General features: G+C 45.2%; 1 protein-coding gene across 8 annotated transcripts in view; it reads left to right on the plus strand.

Moving 5' to 3' along the window:
* Window positions 1-20,960, plus strand: part of PIEZO2 (piezo type mechanosensitive ion channel component 2) — a 1,512,892-nt gene that overhangs the window by 857,664 nt on the left and 634,268 nt on the right. For all 8 annotated transcript variants that reach the window (XM_069613375.1, XM_069613368.1, XM_069613370.1 and 5 more), the window contains exon 7: window positions 7,441-7,654. In XM_069613375.1, the coding sequence (XP_069469476.1) occupies window positions 7,441-7,654 (214 nt within the window). The remainder of the gene's footprint in view (window positions 1-7,440; window positions 7,655-20,960) is intronic.

Below are 20,960 nucleotides of genomic sequence, written 5' to 3' on the forward strand. Positions count from 1 at the left end.
GTGAATGGATCTAATTTATATTAAAATATCCGGGGAATAAAATCCCAGTCGGAAAATGAAGCTGTAACTATGAAGAAGAAATAATAACTAATTGTACAGGGATAGTAACGTAATTAGTCAAAGACATTTTGAATGAAGAAAGTTAACATAATTAAATGTATTATTTTCCGTTGTTTCTTAAAGATCTAATACTTTGCACTTATCTTTATTTGTTTTAATAATGTTTTTTTGATTTCTTATTTATTTAGCAGACCACGGGAATCTCCCATATCACGCCCGCCAAACCCATCACCAACTTATTTGCACTAAACCTTTGCCAGTTTTGAAAGTATAGTCTTTTTCTTTTTTTCAAACTTTTTTTATTAACACACGCGGCATCATACATTACATTAATAATCGTTGAACATATCGAGGGCAAGAAAAAAACGAACACAAAATACATGTGTAATCAGGTGAGGCAGGTCTAGGAGGGACGCAACCCAGCATACTCTGTGGACCACCAAGCTAGCTGGTGGTCCCGCCACCAATCTTTTATAGTTCGGAGTCCGTCTGACTGTGAAGCCGGAGGAGGATCCTGTGAGGGTGCCGTTCGCCGGAGATACGCTTTGAGCGGGCCCCATATGTCCTTATGGTGAGATCTGCCCAGCTGGATAAGGGACACTGTTCCTCAACGTCATTAGCCCAGACCTCCGAGCTAAGCCAGTGAGCCTTAGTGGGCATTCTTGCACTCGTCCATTGCAGCAGAATACAGCGCTTGGCTAGCAGAAAGCAGAGACCCACACATTTCCTCTTAGGTTTCAACCACGGGTCAAAACATGGAATAGACATTGCATAGGGGAGAGGTCTATATTGCTACCAGTCGCCTCAAACAATGGCTTGCAGACATATGCCCAGAAGGGCAATAGAACTCGTCAGTCGCATGTCTTGTGGAAATACCCACCATCTGCGATACCACACATAGGGCATTTGCCCGTCCCCTTCTTCAAGGACTTCTGTAAAGTAGCCGGTGTATAGTGGTAGTGGTGCAATACATTTAATTGTATCAATTTGAATCTCAAATTATATGACACATTACGTGTATGCATGAACATGTTCGAACACACTTCGTCCGTGATGTTCAGCTGCATATCCTCTGCCCATCTAGATCGAGCCTTGGTGTGTGGTTTCTCCATGCAGTTTTGAACTAGGTGGTACAGTGCCAACACAAGGCCTCGGCTCTCACTCGTTGTCAAGATATACCCCAGGACCGTATCACTCTCAGGATCCACCGGGAATCCCTTCCATTGTTTTCTACATGCTGTGCGCAAGCCTGTGTACTGCAACCAGATGGAGGATTTAGTTTGCTGTAACATAGGCATATCGTTTGCGGGCAACAAATTCCCATCTGAGTGCATTGCACCCATCGGGCTAAACCCAAACTGCGTCCAAGTTTGTTGGGACGCTGCATTTGCCTGGGGGAGGGAGCTCTGTTATGCCATCTATGTAACTAAGTTGTCACCCCTCACTGTACAAGCGCCACAATGCTCCCGAGCTGTTGCGCGCTATGCAAATCTGAATAAATAAATAAATAAATAAGGCACACAGTTCCAGGTCCATGTGATACAGAGCAGTCACTCCCAGTCTTGCACATATTTTGCGCCAGGCCAGTGCTGTGACGCTGGCCAGATCGAATTCCCATTATCTGCGAAGCGGGAGGGAAAGATCAGCAACTTCGGCTTTCTGTCTCATGCGGAGTACCTTTCCAGTATAACATGAGGGGGAGCTGGACTTTTCGTGAACCAAGTGGCTGCAAACTGTGCCTGCAACCCAGTACAAATGGAAGTCTGGGGCAACGAATCCCCCCCTTTCATTTGGTTGGGTGAGTGCTGCCCATTTCAATCGTACCACTCCGAAGTGCCACACACATTTACTGACCTCCGCCTTCAAGTCCTCGAAGAATGACTGCCCAGCCAGACCACAGTGGAATATTGAGGAAGAGGTACAGCCACTTTGGGAGCACTGTCATTTTTAACAGCGCAATCCTGCCAACTATAATAATCGGCAATTGTGCCCAGGCGAGTTGTATCATACGTGTGCCATAGTTACAATCATACAGCAAAGTGCCATGCCTGCCAGTGACAATTCCCAGATAACGAATGGCAGACGAGGAGCAAGTAAACCCCTTCCAATCACTGGGTGCTTCAGTGATGTCTGCTAGGTGGAGAAGCTCTGATTTGCAGCTATTCACCTGCAAACCCGACAGCTCTTCGAACTCTATAGGATATCGATCATAATGGGCGCAAGACGGATCTGAGGATTTCTAACGTACACTAATGTTTCATCAGCATAGAGTGATATCCTTTCAGGGTCCTCTGACAACCGAATTCCCCTGTGCCTATGTTTATGCCATATGAGATCTGCTAATGGCTCAATAGCAATCGCAAATTACAACAGTGATATCGGGCATACCTGCCAAGGGCCTCTATCTATCGCATGTTTCCGTGATAGTGTTTCATTGGTACTCACTCCGGCAACTGGCCTTGTGTACAGGAGATGTATGTAGGAAAGGAATGCTGGTCCAAACCCACATTTCTTTAACACAGCATACATAAACTGCCAGGTGACAGAATCAAGAGCTTTCTGAATGTCTAGCTCAGCGGCTAATGCCTGCGCGCTGGGATCTATCTGTGCCATTATATTGAAGAGTCTCTGTAGGTTAGCACCGCACACCAGCCAGGGATGAACCCTGCTTCATCCAGGCAAACTACATGTGGCATACATGGCAACAGTCAAGTGGCCATTATTTTTCAAAAACGTTAACATCTGTGTTGATTAATGAAAGGGGCCTGTAGGAGCCACAGCAATCTGTGGGTGTGTTGGGTTTCAGGAGCAGCGTAATTACTGCCTCCCTCGTAGTTTCAGGGAGCATCTCTGCCTCAAGGTCCTCCTGCCACAGTGCAAGCAAATGGGGTGCCAGTAGGGACTTATAGTGTTTATAAAACTCATCCATAAAGCCATCTCTGCTGGTTGCCTTTCCTATCTGCAGTCCGTCAACAACAGGTCATTTCAGCAGGGGAGATCGGCAGGTCTAGGTGGGCACTAGCATCTTGCGACACTTGTGAGATCAGTAGGTCTGCTAGGAACTTGTCTATGTTCTCTGGGGAGCGAGTATCTTTATTGACATAAAGTTCAGAATACAACTTTGCAAATACTTTGTTGATTGTTCAATGTGTATGTATGTACTGGCATACCTGTGTCATCTTCAATAAGTGGAATGCACCCACTGCCACCCTCGCGCTGCACCATACGAGCCAGCAGTCGGCCCAGCCTTCCCCCCTCTCCATAGCACCTGGCAGCTACTAGAGCATCAAGGAATTTGAGCCCCCGCTCTCCGTTGACCACTGCTTCCTTCACTTGTGCAAGTCTGGTAGTCAGTGGCATTGACGCGTTTTGCAGCTCTAATTAACTGATATGCCCTTGGTTTCTCGCTATATCTCGCCTAATTACTTTAAGTCCACTGGATTCATTGGCAATAGCTATCCCCCTTATGTACACATAGAAGGCCTCCCAAAGTGTTTGCGACGATGTCACTTAGCCAGTATTTGTTTCAAAGTATAGCTTCACACGATCATTCACAAATGCCACATTGGCCAGGGCTTGTGATTTAAAGCAGTAGTCATGTTGGGGCTTGCTGAGACTACTCAGTGTCAAGGAGATGCGGACAGGGTAGTGATCATAGTAGGATCTGGGAAACATACATGTCTCAGAAACCCTCCCAAGTAACACATCCGAAACCAGCCACATATCTATGCAGGAGAAAGAGTCATGGACAGAGGAGTACAATGAGTATCCCTGATCCTCCACATGCATTGCCCTCCAAGCATCTACCAGCCCTAGGGTCGTCATCCCCTCACTGATGACACATGCTGCCCTAATGAGAGGATGATGAGAATGAGTGGATCTGCCTAATTGAAGGCCAGGGATAGTGTTGAAGTCACCGCCCCAGAGGATGGGTATTAAGGGGTAGAGGGCTAACATGTCAACAATGTCAGTATAAAGTTGGGGGACATCCACATTGGGGCCATAAACGCTCAAGACAGTATTTCCCTTCAAGCAAATGACCCATAGACTAGCACATATCTCCCCAACGGGTCAACCATGACTTTCTTGTGCTGGAATGACAGTGGTTTATGCACTATAACCATAACCCCTCTGGGTATCCCTACATAGTATCCCCACCAAAAATATTGCCGTACATATGGTCGTTTGTCTCGCCATAGGAAATATTTCTGCTGGGGATCATTTGTGGGAGCAGGGGTTGCGGGTGTGTCTCCTGCACATTTAAAAATAATGCGAGGGTTGCAGAGGTGTCCCCCTTCGGGTCCATGGCTCAAAATCAATGCAAAAATATGGCAATATTTTTGTATCGCAATATTTGTGCAGGGATATTAACACATGGAACGCCCCCCCTGGACTGCATGGAATATGAAGCATAATATCTATTCTTAACCCAGCTTCTGGCAAATCGTTCACAACCTGCCGCAAGGCCATGCGTCTCTGGCAAGTGCAACAGTTTGTTTCTATGCCTATGTGCAGCAGTAGCTTTTGCCTCTTGACTGAGTTAATTAAGGCCCTTATGTTCCAGCTCAGACCGGTCACCTCCCCCATCTCATCAACTGTAGAGCCATGTTATCAATATTCCCTCCTCTGATGCCCTCATGGGGCCTACCACCCTCGTATATGTCCACAATTTGTGTGCCAAGTTCTTTTTGAAACCCCAAATGCCCCCTTCCACCACCACTCACATCCCCCTCAAAACATGGGCAATGAAAACCCCCCAAAAAATTCCCAACTGCATGGGGAGACTAATGCATGGGAACTTTCCCAGGCTGAATAAGGGGCTTAGTAACATGGAAATCAAGCATTCACAAACTTCCTATTGCAACTTGTACCAGTGAGGCACCAGTCTCTTTACAGTATTCTCTGACGCTCACGTCAGGCATTGTCACAGCATAAGATCAGGATGCCATACGGCAGTCAGGTGGAGAACCCAGAAATTCCAGTGCAAAATAAACACTCAAACCACACTCCAGGCTCAGTTCTGTGCACCATGCGTTCACGATGTGGGAAGGTTCTCAACCAAAAATACAATTGCTTCTCCCGTCGGTGTGAAAAAGTATGTCTTGGATTTCCATTCAATCCACACCTTAGCAGGATACAGCTTCACATACTTGTGTACCCCTTCACGCAGCCGCTTTTTCACCACTATAACTGTCTTCTGCTCTTGCTGTTTGGCTAAGGAAAAATCGGGATATATGTGCACCTTGCTGGACCCCAACATTAGGTCACTCTGTTCATGGGCAGCACGAAGGATGGAATCCAAATTGCGGTTACTAAGGATGCAATCAATTATTGGATGTGGTGGGGCACCTGGATCTGTGAGCATGCTCCTCCGCAAACTGGGGCGAAAGCTTGGGGTTATCCTGCAACGGGAGGAGAGTGCTCTCAATGAATGCTTTCAATGATGTTTCAGTGTTGCTCTCCGGCACCCCTATAATTTGGATGTTATTGCTGTGAGAACGCGACTCAAGTTTGTTGTTTTTCTTAGCAACCGCCTGCACCTATTTAGTGAGCGCTGCCACCTTGGACTTGAGAGTGGATGCATCATCTTCCACAGTGTTCACCCTCTCCTCAGGCTCCGTCAGTCTCTGATCTGTTTTTTGTAGCCATGTCTTGATAGAGCCCACAGTGCTTGTGATGTCGTCTATCTTGTGTGCACTGGCGAGAACCCCTCCTGCAAGCAAACCATCATGCGCTGGGTTTCAGTGAGCTCTGCGGTCGCAGTGGCTGTTTCCATTGTCTCTGCCACCGTCCCAGTATCCTAGTGCTTTGGGGAAGTTTTGGCATAGGAATACATGGTGCTTTGCTTTCTCATGCCCGCTTTCGTCATTCCGGCAGGGTGTAGCTATGTATGTTGAAGGTGAATGGGCCAAATCACGATGATGAGCGCAGGCAGGGTGGCACTAGACAAACAAAATAGTCTTACAGTGGACTCACCACATGTCCACGGGGCACCAGAGCCAGTCAACCCAGATGATGATGGCATAGTGGGACTGCATGCACAGAAACAGTCCAATGTTTGTGTCGCAATGCTGCAATGCGGTTGCACTGAGCCGTCCTTTCAAATGAGCCCTCAATAGTCTGGGCCACAGCAGGGCTGACTGCGTGGTGGGGTGCTCTGTAGAGAATATGGGGGCCTCGCTGTGGGGATTGCAGTGACCATGCAGCTTTCTAGGGTACACATGCCAGGGAAGTGGTAGCCTGTGTGGCCCACGGCCCAAGGCCAGCAGAAAATGTCACCGCTGTGCTGCCACTTGCAAAGTTGTAGGCCAACTCCCGCAGCCATAGTCCAGGGACTGCTGGGATTCACTGTCCCAATCGATCAAGACTGCCAGGCCCCTTCATCTCTCAGCGCCTCACGGGCTGTCGCACCACAGGCCTAGACAGCACAGGCGCACCAGCCCAGATGACTAAAGGACTGTCACGGGGTGTTCAGGGCAAGCCTGTTACTGCATGAGCACAGTGCCTTACTCTCTCTGGCCTCAGGAACTCAGGGGGCCAAGGTTAGGAGTGAGGAGGAGCGCGGTACAGCGACTCCTGCACCCTGCCTGTCATGCGGCCGCCAGCGATGCTCCACTCCACACCACACTCAGGGGGACTCACGGCTGTCTGCTTTTGGGCTCAAGACATTGCCCATAGGATCAAGGATCACATACAGTGTTATTAGGGGCAGTAAATCGGTTAGGAAGGAGCTTTGCGCCCGTCTCTGGCACCAGGTCAACAGAGCTCTAACAGAGAGCCGCCATTGTGGATATCGCGCAACAGCGCCCCTTGAATGTGTATTCTACAAATGGGGATATACCACAATCCCGAACCATTTGAACCCTCTGCTGCTCTCCTCAATGGCTCTGAGCTACACGGATCCCAGCAATGAGTCGTTTTCATTTTGTTTTGATCTCTTTTACAATTATGTTTGATTAAATATCAAAGCTGTGCTGTTTCTGATTTTACATTTTTACCTCAGTTATTTTCAGTAAAAAATGTTTTCACCTCTTCATTTTCAGTATTCTTCATTTTTCCACGGTTATGTTTACAGTGTACCTAATTTAAAGGGTGATAATATTGCTGATTCATTAATTTCCAACAAACAAGTTTGTCCATTTAGCCACACTGACATGAGAGATTGTCTTGTTAGAAATGAAATTGCAAAATGAATAAGTCGTTCTCTGAAAGGGCAGGATTTCAGATTTATGTTAAACATTCTTGGTGCTAGAAAAGCTTGAATGCAATGAATGTATCATGCAGTTTGAATTGAACAGGTGTCATGTGGTGGCATTTAAAATAACCATCACATGGTAGCAGTGTACTATTTGCACTGAAATGTCATGTCTTTTTCTGCAGGTATGATGCTGCCATCTTTAACCTCGGCGGTGTATTTCTTTGTATTTTTGGGGCTCTGCACATGGTGGTCCTGCTGCCGAGTATTTGATCCGCTGATATTCAGCTGTCTATGTGTATTAATGGCCATATTCAGTGCAGGGCACTTGATTGGACTATATTTGTACCAGTTGCAGTTCTTTCAGGAAATTATTCCACCCGATGACTACTATGCCAGGTAAATGTGTGTATTTTAAACAGTTTGAAGTGAGTCCAAGTTATTCCTTGCACCATATGTAATTTTTGCACTAATGTTATGCTATGTTATGCTATTGGGACTTGTACCACACACTTCTGCCATTTTTCATGGTCTCCAGGCACTCATGTATTAATGTTCATATAATTGTAATGGTCATTTGCACTGCACCTATTACCACAGTGAGGGTCTGCCGACACCATGGCCATGCCTGTTGTAATCAGAGCATGGTCATGATGAGACAAATGTTTTAACTGATCATATAGAGTGTCTCAATCAGTGAGACCCAGTTTCACTCAAGATATTCTTCGAGCTTATAACTCCCAAGGTGTGATGGCTCCAGTGATCTTTAATTAGTTTCTTGTTGTCACGTGTATCGCGCCTTGAAACACTTGTGAATAGGCGCGTTATAAATGCAATATCATATCATATCTTCAGGTCATCCCTTTGCCTATATTCTGATTCTCACCCTGTCTGTCATATGTATTCACTCTTCTCGCGCCCATCACTGCTCAGGTGTCTTGGCACGTCACATGACCCATGCCTCCCATAGGCTTACAATGAAACTGTCAATGATGGTCCAAACTAATCTGTTTATTAGGACATGTCCACATAACATCAACTAAACAAAAGTCCATAAAGCATATTTGCAACCCGGGCGTGCACCACAGCCAATCAGCTTTGCTCGGAATGTGGGCTTCAACCTATGATCCAAGCCTGCGTTCCAAGTGAGCTGAGAGCTGATGGCACCTACCCCGCCATCTTCCACCACCTCCCGTTCTCTCCGGTCACCACCTCGGCCCAGCCTTCTCCTCCCCCATGTACCTGATTTCTTATACAGCAGCATCACTGGTGATGCTGCTCCTCAACATAGAAATTGAAGAGGGGCGCTGCATGGAGCCCGCCTTCTATTTCCATGACGGCCACCTTAGGTTATTATTTGTTTGACTGAACGGGTCGGGGCACTCGCAACTCGTTCATTCAAACAAATAGCTTGCTATCGGCACCCCGTGTTGAAAACCCTGGGTGCTAATAGCAATAATAGCCCCCACCCTCCGTGAGCTTCATGGGATGGCAACATGATAAAACCCTAATAAAAATATAAAACCATCATAAAAAGAGCACAGGGGCCATCAGAGCTGCACAAGTTCCATTATCTTCCCTGTCCACGGAGGTACACCATCCAGCCCATGCCTTTAATGCTGACATGGGAATCTAGATAGGTCATCAGCGCTATGAGTTTGGATCACGAATACAAAAGCCATGCGCTACTCAAGCATGTCGTCTTTGGCCACAACTGGTTGCAGCCATTGCTTCCTGGTTGCCCTATAACAGTGACAGAATAAGATACAGTATTCACTAGTTTCTAGGGACAACCCATCATACACACAGGTTCCCGCTCTCTCCTACCATGTACTTGTTAGCTGGTACAATGGGAGGACATGTAGTCATATTTTGTATTTTGGGAAGGAAAGTACAGCCCTCATGCATGAGGTACGCAACTACTAAGACTAATGTCGCCTTACAGCTTTGATAACCCACATCCCAGTCAATGTTGTCTTTCCTGGGGAGTCATGCATGATGCAAATGTGTCAGGAAAAAGGCATCGTTTCCCACAGGCATGCCATCACATGTCAAGGCTGAGGGGTTGTACCAAAAGGATCCTAGTCCAATTCAGTTTAAGTCCATGTTTACGTACCAAAGTCACTTTTTCGATCATGTGCAAGGACAGTGGGCAAGTTGCCCACTAGTAAATGGAATTTGATTGCTGGTCCATAGGCGCATCTGATAGTAAAAGGTGGCCTATGCAATAAGATTACCAATGTGGGTAACACCAACTTCACGTAAGACAGAGTCGCATGACATGGTAATGGGGACACTCAAAGTTGGTAAAGGGAAACATTCTCCTGTGTTTAAACACCCTAGTGTCAGACCATTTCCCGCACTCTGCTCAATGGAGGCCATCCCATCATACCAGTTGCCAATGCAGGCCACCCCCTGCCAGATTGCGACAAATGCAAGGCTGCCCTAAAAGCCTACAGGTGCCGTTTAGGTGTGAAATCCTGAAGCCCAAGCATTTGATGAAGGTGACAAACTCGAGCCCATCGCCCTTAATCTTAGGGCAGAGGTTGAGTAAGATGCAACAATCACGCTGGTTTTGGTGAAAATCATGCTTTACTTGAAACTCGTCAAGCCTTCTAAGTGGTACCTGGAGGCGGTCTTTAGTAAATGCCAACAACACATCATCCTCAATTGATCTAGTAATCAAAGTACCACCTTAAAGAGCTGGAACAGATGATGTCCTGTCCCCCTACTGAATATCTTGTTTAATGGAAACAAGCATATCCACTTTAACATGTATTGTCCTTCTTCTTGCAAATTTTCAACTTATAGGAACCTTGTAGAACAGAAACTGTTCTTAATTAGTTAAAAAATCTATCTGGCCCAGCAACACCTAATCAAAGTCTCCAGTCTCTGGATATATCCCAGGCATGGCTGACCCCTGATGTTCTTGGGTTCTCCTGCCCAGTGAACATTCTAATCTATGATGTGGTGACTGGTTCCATCGCAGGGTCACTGGAGCCTTCTTTTTCTTCTTTTTCAAACCTTTTTTGGGCACTCCGGGTTCTCTTCTGCAACAGTCTCTTTATTGTCCGCTCTATGGTGGCCACGTGTGTGGTGCAGAGGCATGGCTTTACGGACGGCAGGATCTGTGCATGTCACATCGTTGTATGCGGCTAACATGTGGCGGTAGACGCATAGCTGTGCTCTGCGTATCCCTCTTAAGTTTAAAAATTGCCATGATAAGTCTCTAGACCTGCTATTGGAATTAAGGGGAGCCGCATGATTTACTGCCTTATTCCAGAAGCAGTGGCAATGATGCTGCTGATGGCAAATGGTAACTGACAGCAGTGGTAATCTACCTCCAACCTAACTAAAGACAAATGCCTCTAGACCAGTGGTCTTCAAAATGTGGGACTGATCCTCTAGGGGGTCCCGATGGATGGCCAAAGTGGAGTGAGGCTTTTACAAAAAGGAGTGCAGTGGCTGCTTTCAATAGAAAATATAAGCAGATCTGGCATCTGGGGGGACTCACCAACAATATTTTTACTCAACGGGGGGCCGGAAACAATATTTTTAATCCGGTGGGGGCTCAGCATAAAAAGGTTTGAATACCACTGCTCTAGACTGTAAACATTATTTTGTCGGTTCACTGCCAAATGGCTGCCGATTTAGATACTGCAATACAAAGTGTGTGTCAAGTGTTGTCACTAGAGCTGGGCTAGGTCTCTGGCCTGACCCCCTGCCTCAGACCAGTGCCTGCCCAAAGACGTCTCCTGTAAATGTGCCGACAGCACTTACAGGAGCCATCGGCCTGTTTTACGGTCCCGGACGCCTGACTGACGTCCTCCCCAGCCGCTCCTTCATTGCGTGGAGTAGGAAAAGAAGTCAGGCAAATGTGCTCTTGTAAGTGCTGCCAGCACACCATAAGCATGTCATTATTTTTGTCCTGCCCCAGCCACTCATTGAATGACTGGGGCAGGAGTGGAACACTTTCTGGTGGAGCTGTGAGTCAGCTGTGAATTCATAAACGGCGAGTCCCTTTGTTTCTCCTCCCAGTAGCCTTTGCCCTTTTTTGTTTTCCTAACCCCTCCAGCTGCCTCAGACCCTTTTTGCCAATTTACTTGATCTCTCAGTCCCATTTAGCCCCCTTTGTTGCCCCTTGACCCTTTAGCCCGAGTTCATTCTTCTGTTGTTGCCCGTTAACCCTGTTAGCTGCCCCAGACCCATTTTACTCCTTTTCTAGATCCCCAGTCCCATTTAGTCCCTTGTGTTGCCCCTACCCCATTTGTGTCCCCTTGAATCCCCGTTCTTGTCCCTTTAGCCCCATTTTGTTGCCCCAAGGCCCTTTTGTTGCTCCATCACACTTTAGCCCCTGTTCATGCCCTTTTGTTGCCCCTTAAACCACTTAGCTGTCCACAAACTGGTTTTGCACATTTTCTTGATCCCCCAGTCCCTTTAGCCCCTTTTGTTGCCCCCAAGATCCGTTTAGTCCCTTTTCTTGCCGCAGTCACTTTTAGTCCTTTTTTCTTGTCCCTATACCTCTTTTGTTGCCTCCCCAAACCCTCTAGCTCATTTGCTTGCCCCATCCCCTTTTCTTCCAAACCCCCTTCACACCCAACCAGCCCCTTCCCCTGTGTTGCCTGGCCATTTCCCAGGCTTGGCTCATGCTTGGCCCTAAGAGCCAGGTCAGACTGCAAGGCTCGGCCCTGGCTTGACCCTACCCATACATTCCCTGCTCCCCCATCTCTAGTTGTCATGTAACATACAGGTAATCATGGAGAATACAGAAGTGTTTATTACACGGGCAGTGTACCAGAATCCCAAATGTGGGATTTCATTGCCAGCAGTGGAGTGGAAATAGGCATTAGAGACTTATTTTACCTCGGCAATGATATTGTGGAGGAAGAAGTCTAGGGCCTAATTTACAAAAGCGTTATACAAAGACACAATCCCATCGAAAAACGCTTTGTGAATCATGCCCTACACTAATACTGCTAATTGGGGTGATTGGCATTGCATCTTGCTCTCAATGAAAAGTGATTTGAAGGTTTTACAATCTATGTGGTGCTCTGCTATGGAAGCCATACATGGGACGGGGCACTCTGGAACATTGGTCAGTTACACGTCGTTCATGATGGGTGACTAGTGCAATCAAGGCAAAGGCTTTGCAATTGTGGCAATGGGGTTTGTCAAAAAGCACCGCTGACCTTTTTCTTGCAAAATGACGATGCCAGATAAAGTGACCCAAGCACAGATAAGACAAACGTTTGGATTTGTTTGTTTTTATGGTTGTGTCAATACTGTGGTATGGCATGGAGTTCTCGTGATCCATGGGAGTAATTTCAGGGGGTACAAGGGTGTTTGAGCCCCCGCCCCCAACTTTGGCGGCACACCATTTTGTCCTCAGCAAAGGTACTCCACTGTCGTGATCACAGACTTGCCTCGATGCAATGTCTCTGTTTTTAGGGGCATGCACTTATTAAGAATGTTCAAGAACCCAGGCGGTTGATTCTGAGCTTGTGATAAAAAGTGTATGGAAATACAACATTCTCCCCCCCTAGTTTCCAGCACCACCATTCTGAGGTGGGTGGAAATATCGGAGGGGAGATGTCGTGCTTTCCAGCAGCAAAAGCTGCTAAAATCACACGTTGTGGGGAAACATGTGCTCCAGTGACATTGCGAGCATTTCTTAAAAGACTGCCACTTTTCTAGTTTAAGAAGGTTTTCTTAAACTTTAATTAAACTAGAAAAGTGGTGCTGCAGTGTCAGAAATGCATTGTTTATTAAGGGGGAAAGTGTGCAGTGGAGTTTAACGGCACCTCAAAGGTACCGTATTTGTACTGATTTTTATGTTGTACAAAATCAGTGCTGCTGGGAGGAGAATCCCTTCCATGTGGCTGCCCTGCATTCCTGACGGTTGCTAGGGCTGTTGTCATGCCATACATCAGGCAAAAGCCGAAGCTTTCATGTCACTGCACCACTTTCTTTCCCCATCAGAATATGGTGTTTGCAAGTAAAATGTTCCTCCTTAAAGGAGGAACACCGTCTTACATTTACACGCACCTCAGAATTGGCCCCCAGGTAACTAATAAACTGAGGGATTATTTTTCTTTTTAAAAATCGCATGTCAAACACCCTTCTTCCCAAAACATTATATATTTTTTTAAGTGTCCAATCCCAAACTAAATTCAGTTAAATGACGTATCCAATAAACATGGTGTGGCCTGTCAGGAAGAGATTGTGTTCAATGTAAAATGAACGTTGCTCATCGAGGCCGGCTTAAGAAGTGCCCAGGCGGCCCTGTGAAGGGCGATCAATACATGATGTCCGGAACGTAGTGTCCTTTGTAGTCCGCCATTTTATATAGCGGGCCTGGAGTTTAAAATGGAAATGCGAAAGGGGTCGCTATTGGCGCTGCGTTTAGACTAGAGGGACTGTACATCTCCCGAGGTGTAGTTTCTTTAGTCTGGCGTTTCTTCTTGAGTAACGTGGGTTTTCGTATTTATTCGATGTGTGAAGATTTCTGGGAATATTAATGAGGGTATTTAACGCAAATGGTTTCAGTGTCTCACTATGGACATGCGTAAATGCTGTGCGTTTAAGGATGTTATAAGATGAACACATATTATAAATACAATTGGCGCACCCCTTCGCACAAGTGGATCAAACACCTGCAATCTTGCATGGGCACGTTCTGCCACCTACAAAATGTAGGGGTTAGGCTCGCACCGCAGTAGTGGCTGCTGATTTCCTAAACACATGTGTGATTCACAGAGGGACGTGCTCGTGGATGCTACAGGCGTAGAACAGTGTTTCCTGTAGCTGGTCTCCCCTGTCACAGGCCAGGTGCAGGGGAGGGCAAAGTGCAATGCAGCCAGGGGTCGTTTAACCCCTGCCTACATGCATATGACCTAAACGAAAAGAAGAATGCTTTGCATGAGCGTTTCTACCTCTGAAGCAGTGGGGGAAATGTGAAAGTTGCATTGACTGTGATTATAACTTTAAGGTTTCTGGCTGAATTCTAGATATCCCTAGAGAGGATTTGCAGGACCCTTGCTTGCACAGCCAGTTCCTCCTACTGCACGCAAGACGCCTCTGTTCATCAGAACACGAGCAGCACTTTGCACATCACATTCTGTGCCCATGGCTGTCCTTGACCTGGGCCCAGTTTGTAAAAAGTAGAGCTTTATGCTGAACATATATAGTACTTCCCTAATGAACACTAATCACTCATCACAAGTAGGGCAGAAATAGTCAAAATGGCAGAATATATTAAATACTGCCATTTTCATGACCCTCCCAATTCTGAGTTGTGCATGGACATAACTTTGGCGGAATTCCAGTGGATTACTGATGAAGGTTTCACTGTCCAACTTACACTACTCACACAATCAACCCGGCATATGGCAGCAAACTGCCTACTTACACACAACCGTGAACAATACGTGTTTTGAATGTTCATTGGCCTCATGAGCTAGGGAAAGCTACTAGGCCATAATCACATAGCTAGCGAGCACTGGGAGGGCCGCTGAGATCGCGTGTTTGGATATGGTGAAAGCAGAAAAGCGTTCACCTTACAACCCACGTCTGGCCCTTTTTTAGAGAGAGGTACAGGTTTTGTTCATGATACTCAGAGCACGAAAAATCACGAAAGATCACCTGGCAGACTTCTGATTGAACGAGGCTGGGTGAGTGCTTTATTTCGTTCTGAACTCACATATTGAAAGATGAGTAGTTATTAATTAATATTTTGGAACACATGGCCAACTATTTCTAATTTACAAAATGCTCTCGTAGGTTGAAGTTTCCTTGAGTGCGCATACAACTATTTGAGGTTAGTCTTTGTCACTTTCTCGTGCTATAGTGAAATTGACACTCTAGTAATAATAGAGAGGCAACATTATAATTTATCACTCATTACTTATTGTAGGTGATGAGGTGAATACTTTGGGAATAGTTGTAGGAAGAAGGACAACTCAGAGCCCTGAAGATGGATATGTTTATCCGAAATGTGTCGCCCATTCTAAATGCTGCGTTTATGTTGACTGTACATAAGCAAGTAGTACTTGCTGTAAAGGCTTAGTGCAGTGATACTTTCCTTTGGATTTGTAAAGATTATTTGATCATTTTTCTATGTAATATTAATTTAACGCTCAGTAATGGGTTATGTTGGCATATATGAAATAAATGGAATGTTATTTTATGAATATATGTGCTTTTGAACATTGAAATTGACTGAAACACAAATTTAATATTTGAAAAGGGACTTTTTGTCCAATTAGAGTGCGAGTGGGTTACCTGTTGGCGACAACAGGCTGTTATATACATTGGAAGTAGGGAGTGGGCTCTAGAACATAAACGCTCCTGTGCTGAGCTCTGTGTATTTGTAGTTCTTTTTCCGTCGTGCTTTGCAAGGTCACAGGGAGGAAGGGGCAAACCCAATGTCCCTTGTTGAAAATGTGTACAGAGACGTCCTTGTTACCTTGCAGTTAGACGTGATATATTAGACCCTTGTAAATAATGAGGATCTCAAGCAGCTTGCTGTGTCTTAGTATGTGAATTTATTGTCCATCATGTGGACACATAATTAGAAAGAGGGTGGTCAGCCGACACGTGCTTCAACCCCGAAGGGTCTTGACTGACAGCAACTTGCCAACCGGCTTTCTGAATGACATGGGATTTTTTCCCCAGACATACTACAATTGCCTTGATAAAGACCCTTTGGGGTTGAAACACGTGTCGGCTGACCACCCTATTTCTAACTATGTGTCCACATCATGGACGATAAAATCACATACTAAGACACAGCAACCTGTGTGAGTTCCTCATTATTTACAAGGGTCTAATATATCACGTCTAACTGCAAAGTAACCAGGACCTCTCTGTACACTGTTATATACATTAGTTGTTTTGAGTCTCCATAGGCCTGGGGGCTACACCCACTTGCACCAGAAGTGTGAGTTATAAACCATTCAGAACCCGACACACAACCATGAAGCAGAGTATTGAAACATTATCGGTAGTGCCCCACCCTTTACATTTTTTTGTACAGCTACCATGCATATATAACTGTGTATTGTAACAGAAAAAGTGTTAGCCCACAAAAAACTTTCTTCATATCTACTAGTCAATCTCATACGCCTAGGAGCATTTTCACAGTTAGACAGTTAGAGCCATCATATGCCTAGAAAAGAACACCACTTTAAAGGTTCAGTCTCTTCTTCCCAGTGTTCTCATATGTCTCACTTCAGAATCATGCTCCCAGATAGTCTATTTTGCCACAAAACAGCCACTTTTAATAAGACACTGCATAGTTTTTTGGTAAAGCCTTTTATGTCCATATACAGCCATATATGAAAAGGTACTTCTGCCAAATGCTAAGTGGCCATCATATTAGTGCAAACAGGTATTTCCATTAGCTGCTAATACACACTAACTGAAGCTTTGTGTGCACATATACTGCCACTGTGCCTCACACAAACTCCTATAGACTTCAACATTATTGTAACCGTGTATTGAGAGGCCACCCTCAACACACAGAGTTCCTTGCCTCCCCAATCTAGGAGTCACACAAAACATTGTGTAATGTTAGTTCTTTTATTCAGCCCTATTTCCAATTCATCTAATACTCCTTGGATCCCTCCCTCTGAGCTACCAATAAACCAAGAACCAGGCCAGTGTACAGGAACTATATTTGTATTTATTTTAATTAGAAGTAATAGAAATCACAATAACCTACACACGCTGCCTTCTTTGTGGCTCACAATGAACTTCTTGTTACACAAAAAATCCCACAAATTACACTACTTTTCTTTTTTACAGATTACATTACAAGAAATAATTAAACTGGTCAATGAACAAAACAATTTTTCATCCGGTCATATGCTCAAATGCAAAAATCTTTGTTGCAGAAGATGGCGTAGACCTAATAGCCATCAGGACAAGAGGTAATCAGATGTCCCAACTGGGTCCAGAGTCTGCCACACACTTATTTAAGATACACACAATTGTTTGGTTTATCTCTCTACCCCCCAACCCGCTTGAGGCCAGGTGGTAGGCAATGTGGAGTTTTCTTTTTACCCCTAGAATCTCACACATCTTCACCATCACCTCACTGTTAAAATGACTTCCTCGATCTCACTCAATCCTTTGTGGAAGGCCAAAACTAGAGAAGATGTGATTGATCATTAGTGCAGCAGCTGTCTCTGCCTTAAAATTCGGGGCCGGAAGACACGCTACCCAATTTATGAACGAGCATGTCACAGTCAACATGTACTTGTTTCCCTGTAGAGGAGCAAATGACTAGCCCTATGAAATTGACTCAAAATTCTGACCAAGGCAGTGTCATTCCCCTTTTTTGAAGGGGAGCTCTGTGTGTGAGTGAACTGGGTTGAAATTGAGCACACACAAGACATCCCTTTAGGTAAGTGTTGAGAGCCTGGCCCATGTGTGGTGAGTCAGCAACCTTGCGCAAGATTTCTAATGTCATGTGAAACCCCTTATGACCGCCAGTGGCCGTGTTAGGGGTGTTGTTCAACATTAGGCTACAGAATGAGGTAGCTACCACCCACTGGTCACAGCCAGATAAGTCTCTCCTTGCCAACAAACCGTCTTGGGTCCGAAACATCTTGAAAAACTTCATGAACACCCAGACATACTCTTCTGTTAGAGGAAAGCTCACAGGGTCTTCAATGTGTTGATAACATTTCCCAATGACTGGTTCCTCTTTCTGTGCAGTGATCAAATCTGCATCTGGGGTATCCTTACTCCAATGGGCAGTTGAGAGTCCACTATTCGCAAACGTTTGTTAACTGGTGAAATCAGCAATTTGGATTTCACCCAGCAGGGATTCTGTTTCTGTGAAAACCCCCTGCAGAGTTTTGTTTTTAGCCAGCTGGTCAGCCAGGTCATTCCCAGTCTTATCTGGCCTCTCATTTTGGGAATTAACTCTTATCTTCTTCCAATAGATGGTCATCTTATTGGAGGTCACCAGATTGTCAACTGACGAGATCAGTTTGGCATGCTTCAAGGGTTTAATGTTGGCAAAGCAGGCTTCAATTCTTCCAGTTAATCAGGTGTTCAACGAACCCATAACTGACACAATCAGAGTCAATGATTATGACCAGCTCATTGAGTTGGTGGTGCTCTACAGTGAGGATGGCTTGAGGAACGTCCATCAACTCTGCAACCTGACTTCTTTGGGGTCCTAATTTAGAACCAGCAGAGGGTTCCAGGGTATCATTCACTCAGGCATTCCCAATGCCAGCCACCAGTTATTTTTCCCTGTTGTTATCAACATGATAGGAGCACCCATCCACATAAACTGTGGGTATCCCCTGACACTTGTCTTCTTCAAAGACCTTGTGTGGGGAAGTTAAGTACGTTGTTGGTCATTAGACTTTAGTCCTCGAGACAGTTTTCTTGAGCACAATCATGTATGTCCGGCAACCCTTGTGCTAGGGGACTCTTCTTGTTTTGGCCATATCTGACCTTCACAGGAAAGCCTTGCATGGACACATTTGTCTCCATACATGTGCATGACATCTGGGCATAATCCTGTGAAGTTTCATATTTCTAGCATTTTCACAATTGCTACAACATCCAAATTTCGGAAGTGCTGTCTCTGAACATCGCACAGAGCTCAGAGTAGTTTCAAACAGTGAGCAGCATTTTCATATTAACATCCTCTAATTTACAGATTTTTACAAATTGTTCACAGTTTTCTATGAGTCGTTTTTCAAAAAGATATTTTCTTGTAATCTAAGATACACAAATCTGTCTGGCCCCGCCTCCATGGTTTGCTGGGCCCAGAGCACTCCCAGGCTCCCTTCCTGCTGGCAGTTGTTTTCTGTTGACAGTTGAATCTGCATATCTTTTCAGTCAAGGGAGTCTTTTGTCTCTCCTCAGAGCAACAGGCCAAAATCTCCTCCCACCTCCATTAACAACTCAATGACAGTTCGTGAGCAGAGAGCCGGGGGAAGATGCCTTTGTTTGGGGCAAACTGTGGAATGTGCGTGTGCAGTACTGTGGCTAACATTCCCCTTGTTTAAAATGGTCTTTTCTAAAATAAACTTTACATTTTCATCAAATAGACACACAGATCTCTTCATTCTAGTCTTTTTCAAACATAGATATTGAATTGTAGCGACCTATATTGCTTTTGATGGCAAGTCTCTTCTTTTCCACAATTGATTTTAAGACAAAAATTTTAAACTGCCAGTATAAGTAAATGACAGCTCTGACACAGGCGAGAGGCGGTACTGCGCCCATATCTGACAGATTTTTCCAGGCAAGCATCTTTTTGAATGTGGATTTTCTTATGATGAAATGTGTTTCTCCAGACATTATGCTTATGGGGATTCCTTAAATAAAGTGATATTTAACACCCAACAAGGATGTTGGATCTTTTCTGATGTTTGGGAACCATGATTTTGCACTTTCAACAGCCCAGGAAAAACTGATTTTAAAGCACTTCTGGGTTTTCCTGGCAATGCAGCCCTGCCTTTTTAGGTTTTTCCATTTCATTCTGTGGGCAGCCCAATGACAGTTTTCGGTAGTGTGATCTCCTGTTTTACCACTGACATAGGCTAAATGGATTGGCATCCTATTTTTCAGGTTTCCCTGCGCACTTTTCAGAAATTTTGGCGCATAGAGCTTTTTGGCGCCCATCCTGTTGTTTCTGATGAAAGCAGCGCACAGTGATGTTGCAGGGCAGAGCCTAGTGGGTCAGAACATCCCACAAGCCCCCCTTGCGATTTGGCATTGAGCGTGCATCAATGGGAAGTCGCAAGACTGGGATGATCAGTCTCTTTCTTTTGGTTCCAAAAATGGCAAAGTTCATCATCTTTTCTTCCATCAGGGGTGGATCGACCAGTTCCTCGCCCAGTCCTGATGTGGGTATGAAGCAATACCCCAGGCCCCTTGGATCTTTCCTTCTGGTCCCCAGGTGATCCTCCTTGGTTTTAGTCTCCATGGTTTCCAATTCTAGGATGACAAAGCAAAAACATATTTGTAGACATTTCCCCACCACTATTAATGTAGTTGGGCGGACACATACATTTTGACAAATCAGGACACATTTTTCTATTGGCAATTTGTTGACTATATAGATGGAATATTGTTTATAGTGGGAATTCTAGGGAGCTGGAGTGACCCCCTCTGGGGTTCCAGAAGACTCCTCCAGTTGCTACAGAGTGTGCCTAGGATTGCAACACTTCACTTGGTTAATATGGACCCACTTATCTTCCCCCTCTGCCAAACTGCCTTTGGGGATGCAGATTTTGTAGGGGACTGGTGAGATTTTGTCTACAATTTCAAAAGGAACCCTCCAGGTAGGCAAAAATGTGCGCTGGTTGGCCTGGTTCCTTTGGAAATTGTATAAGTAGACCCGGTCTCCTACATGGTATTCTTTTCTAGAAGTCTTTAAGTCATAGTGGGTCTTCATGCTGTCTGCAGATCTTTCTAGATTTCGCTGAGCATAGGCAAAAGCATGTTGAAGATATTTTCTTAGATTTTCAACATACTCATGAGTTGTGGAGGCATTGATCAATGTCTGCTCTTGGGTTCTGTAGAGCAGATGCTGGGGAAGCACCATCCTGCGTCCAGTCATCAGCTCAAACGGTTGCATTTTAGTTGCAGATGAAGGGGTAGATTTGATGACCATTAGGACAAGAGGTAATCAAATATCCCAACTAGGGCCAGAATCTGCCACAAACATTTTTAA

The sequence above is a fragment of the Ambystoma mexicanum genome, chromosome 5p, assembly GCF_040938575.1.
Source record: "Ambystoma mexicanum isolate Mex_15411 chromosome 5p, UKY_AmexF1_1, whole genome shotgun sequence".
Taxonomy (NCBI): domain Eukaryota; kingdom Metazoa; phylum Chordata; class Amphibia; order Caudata; family Ambystomatidae; genus Ambystoma; species Ambystoma mexicanum.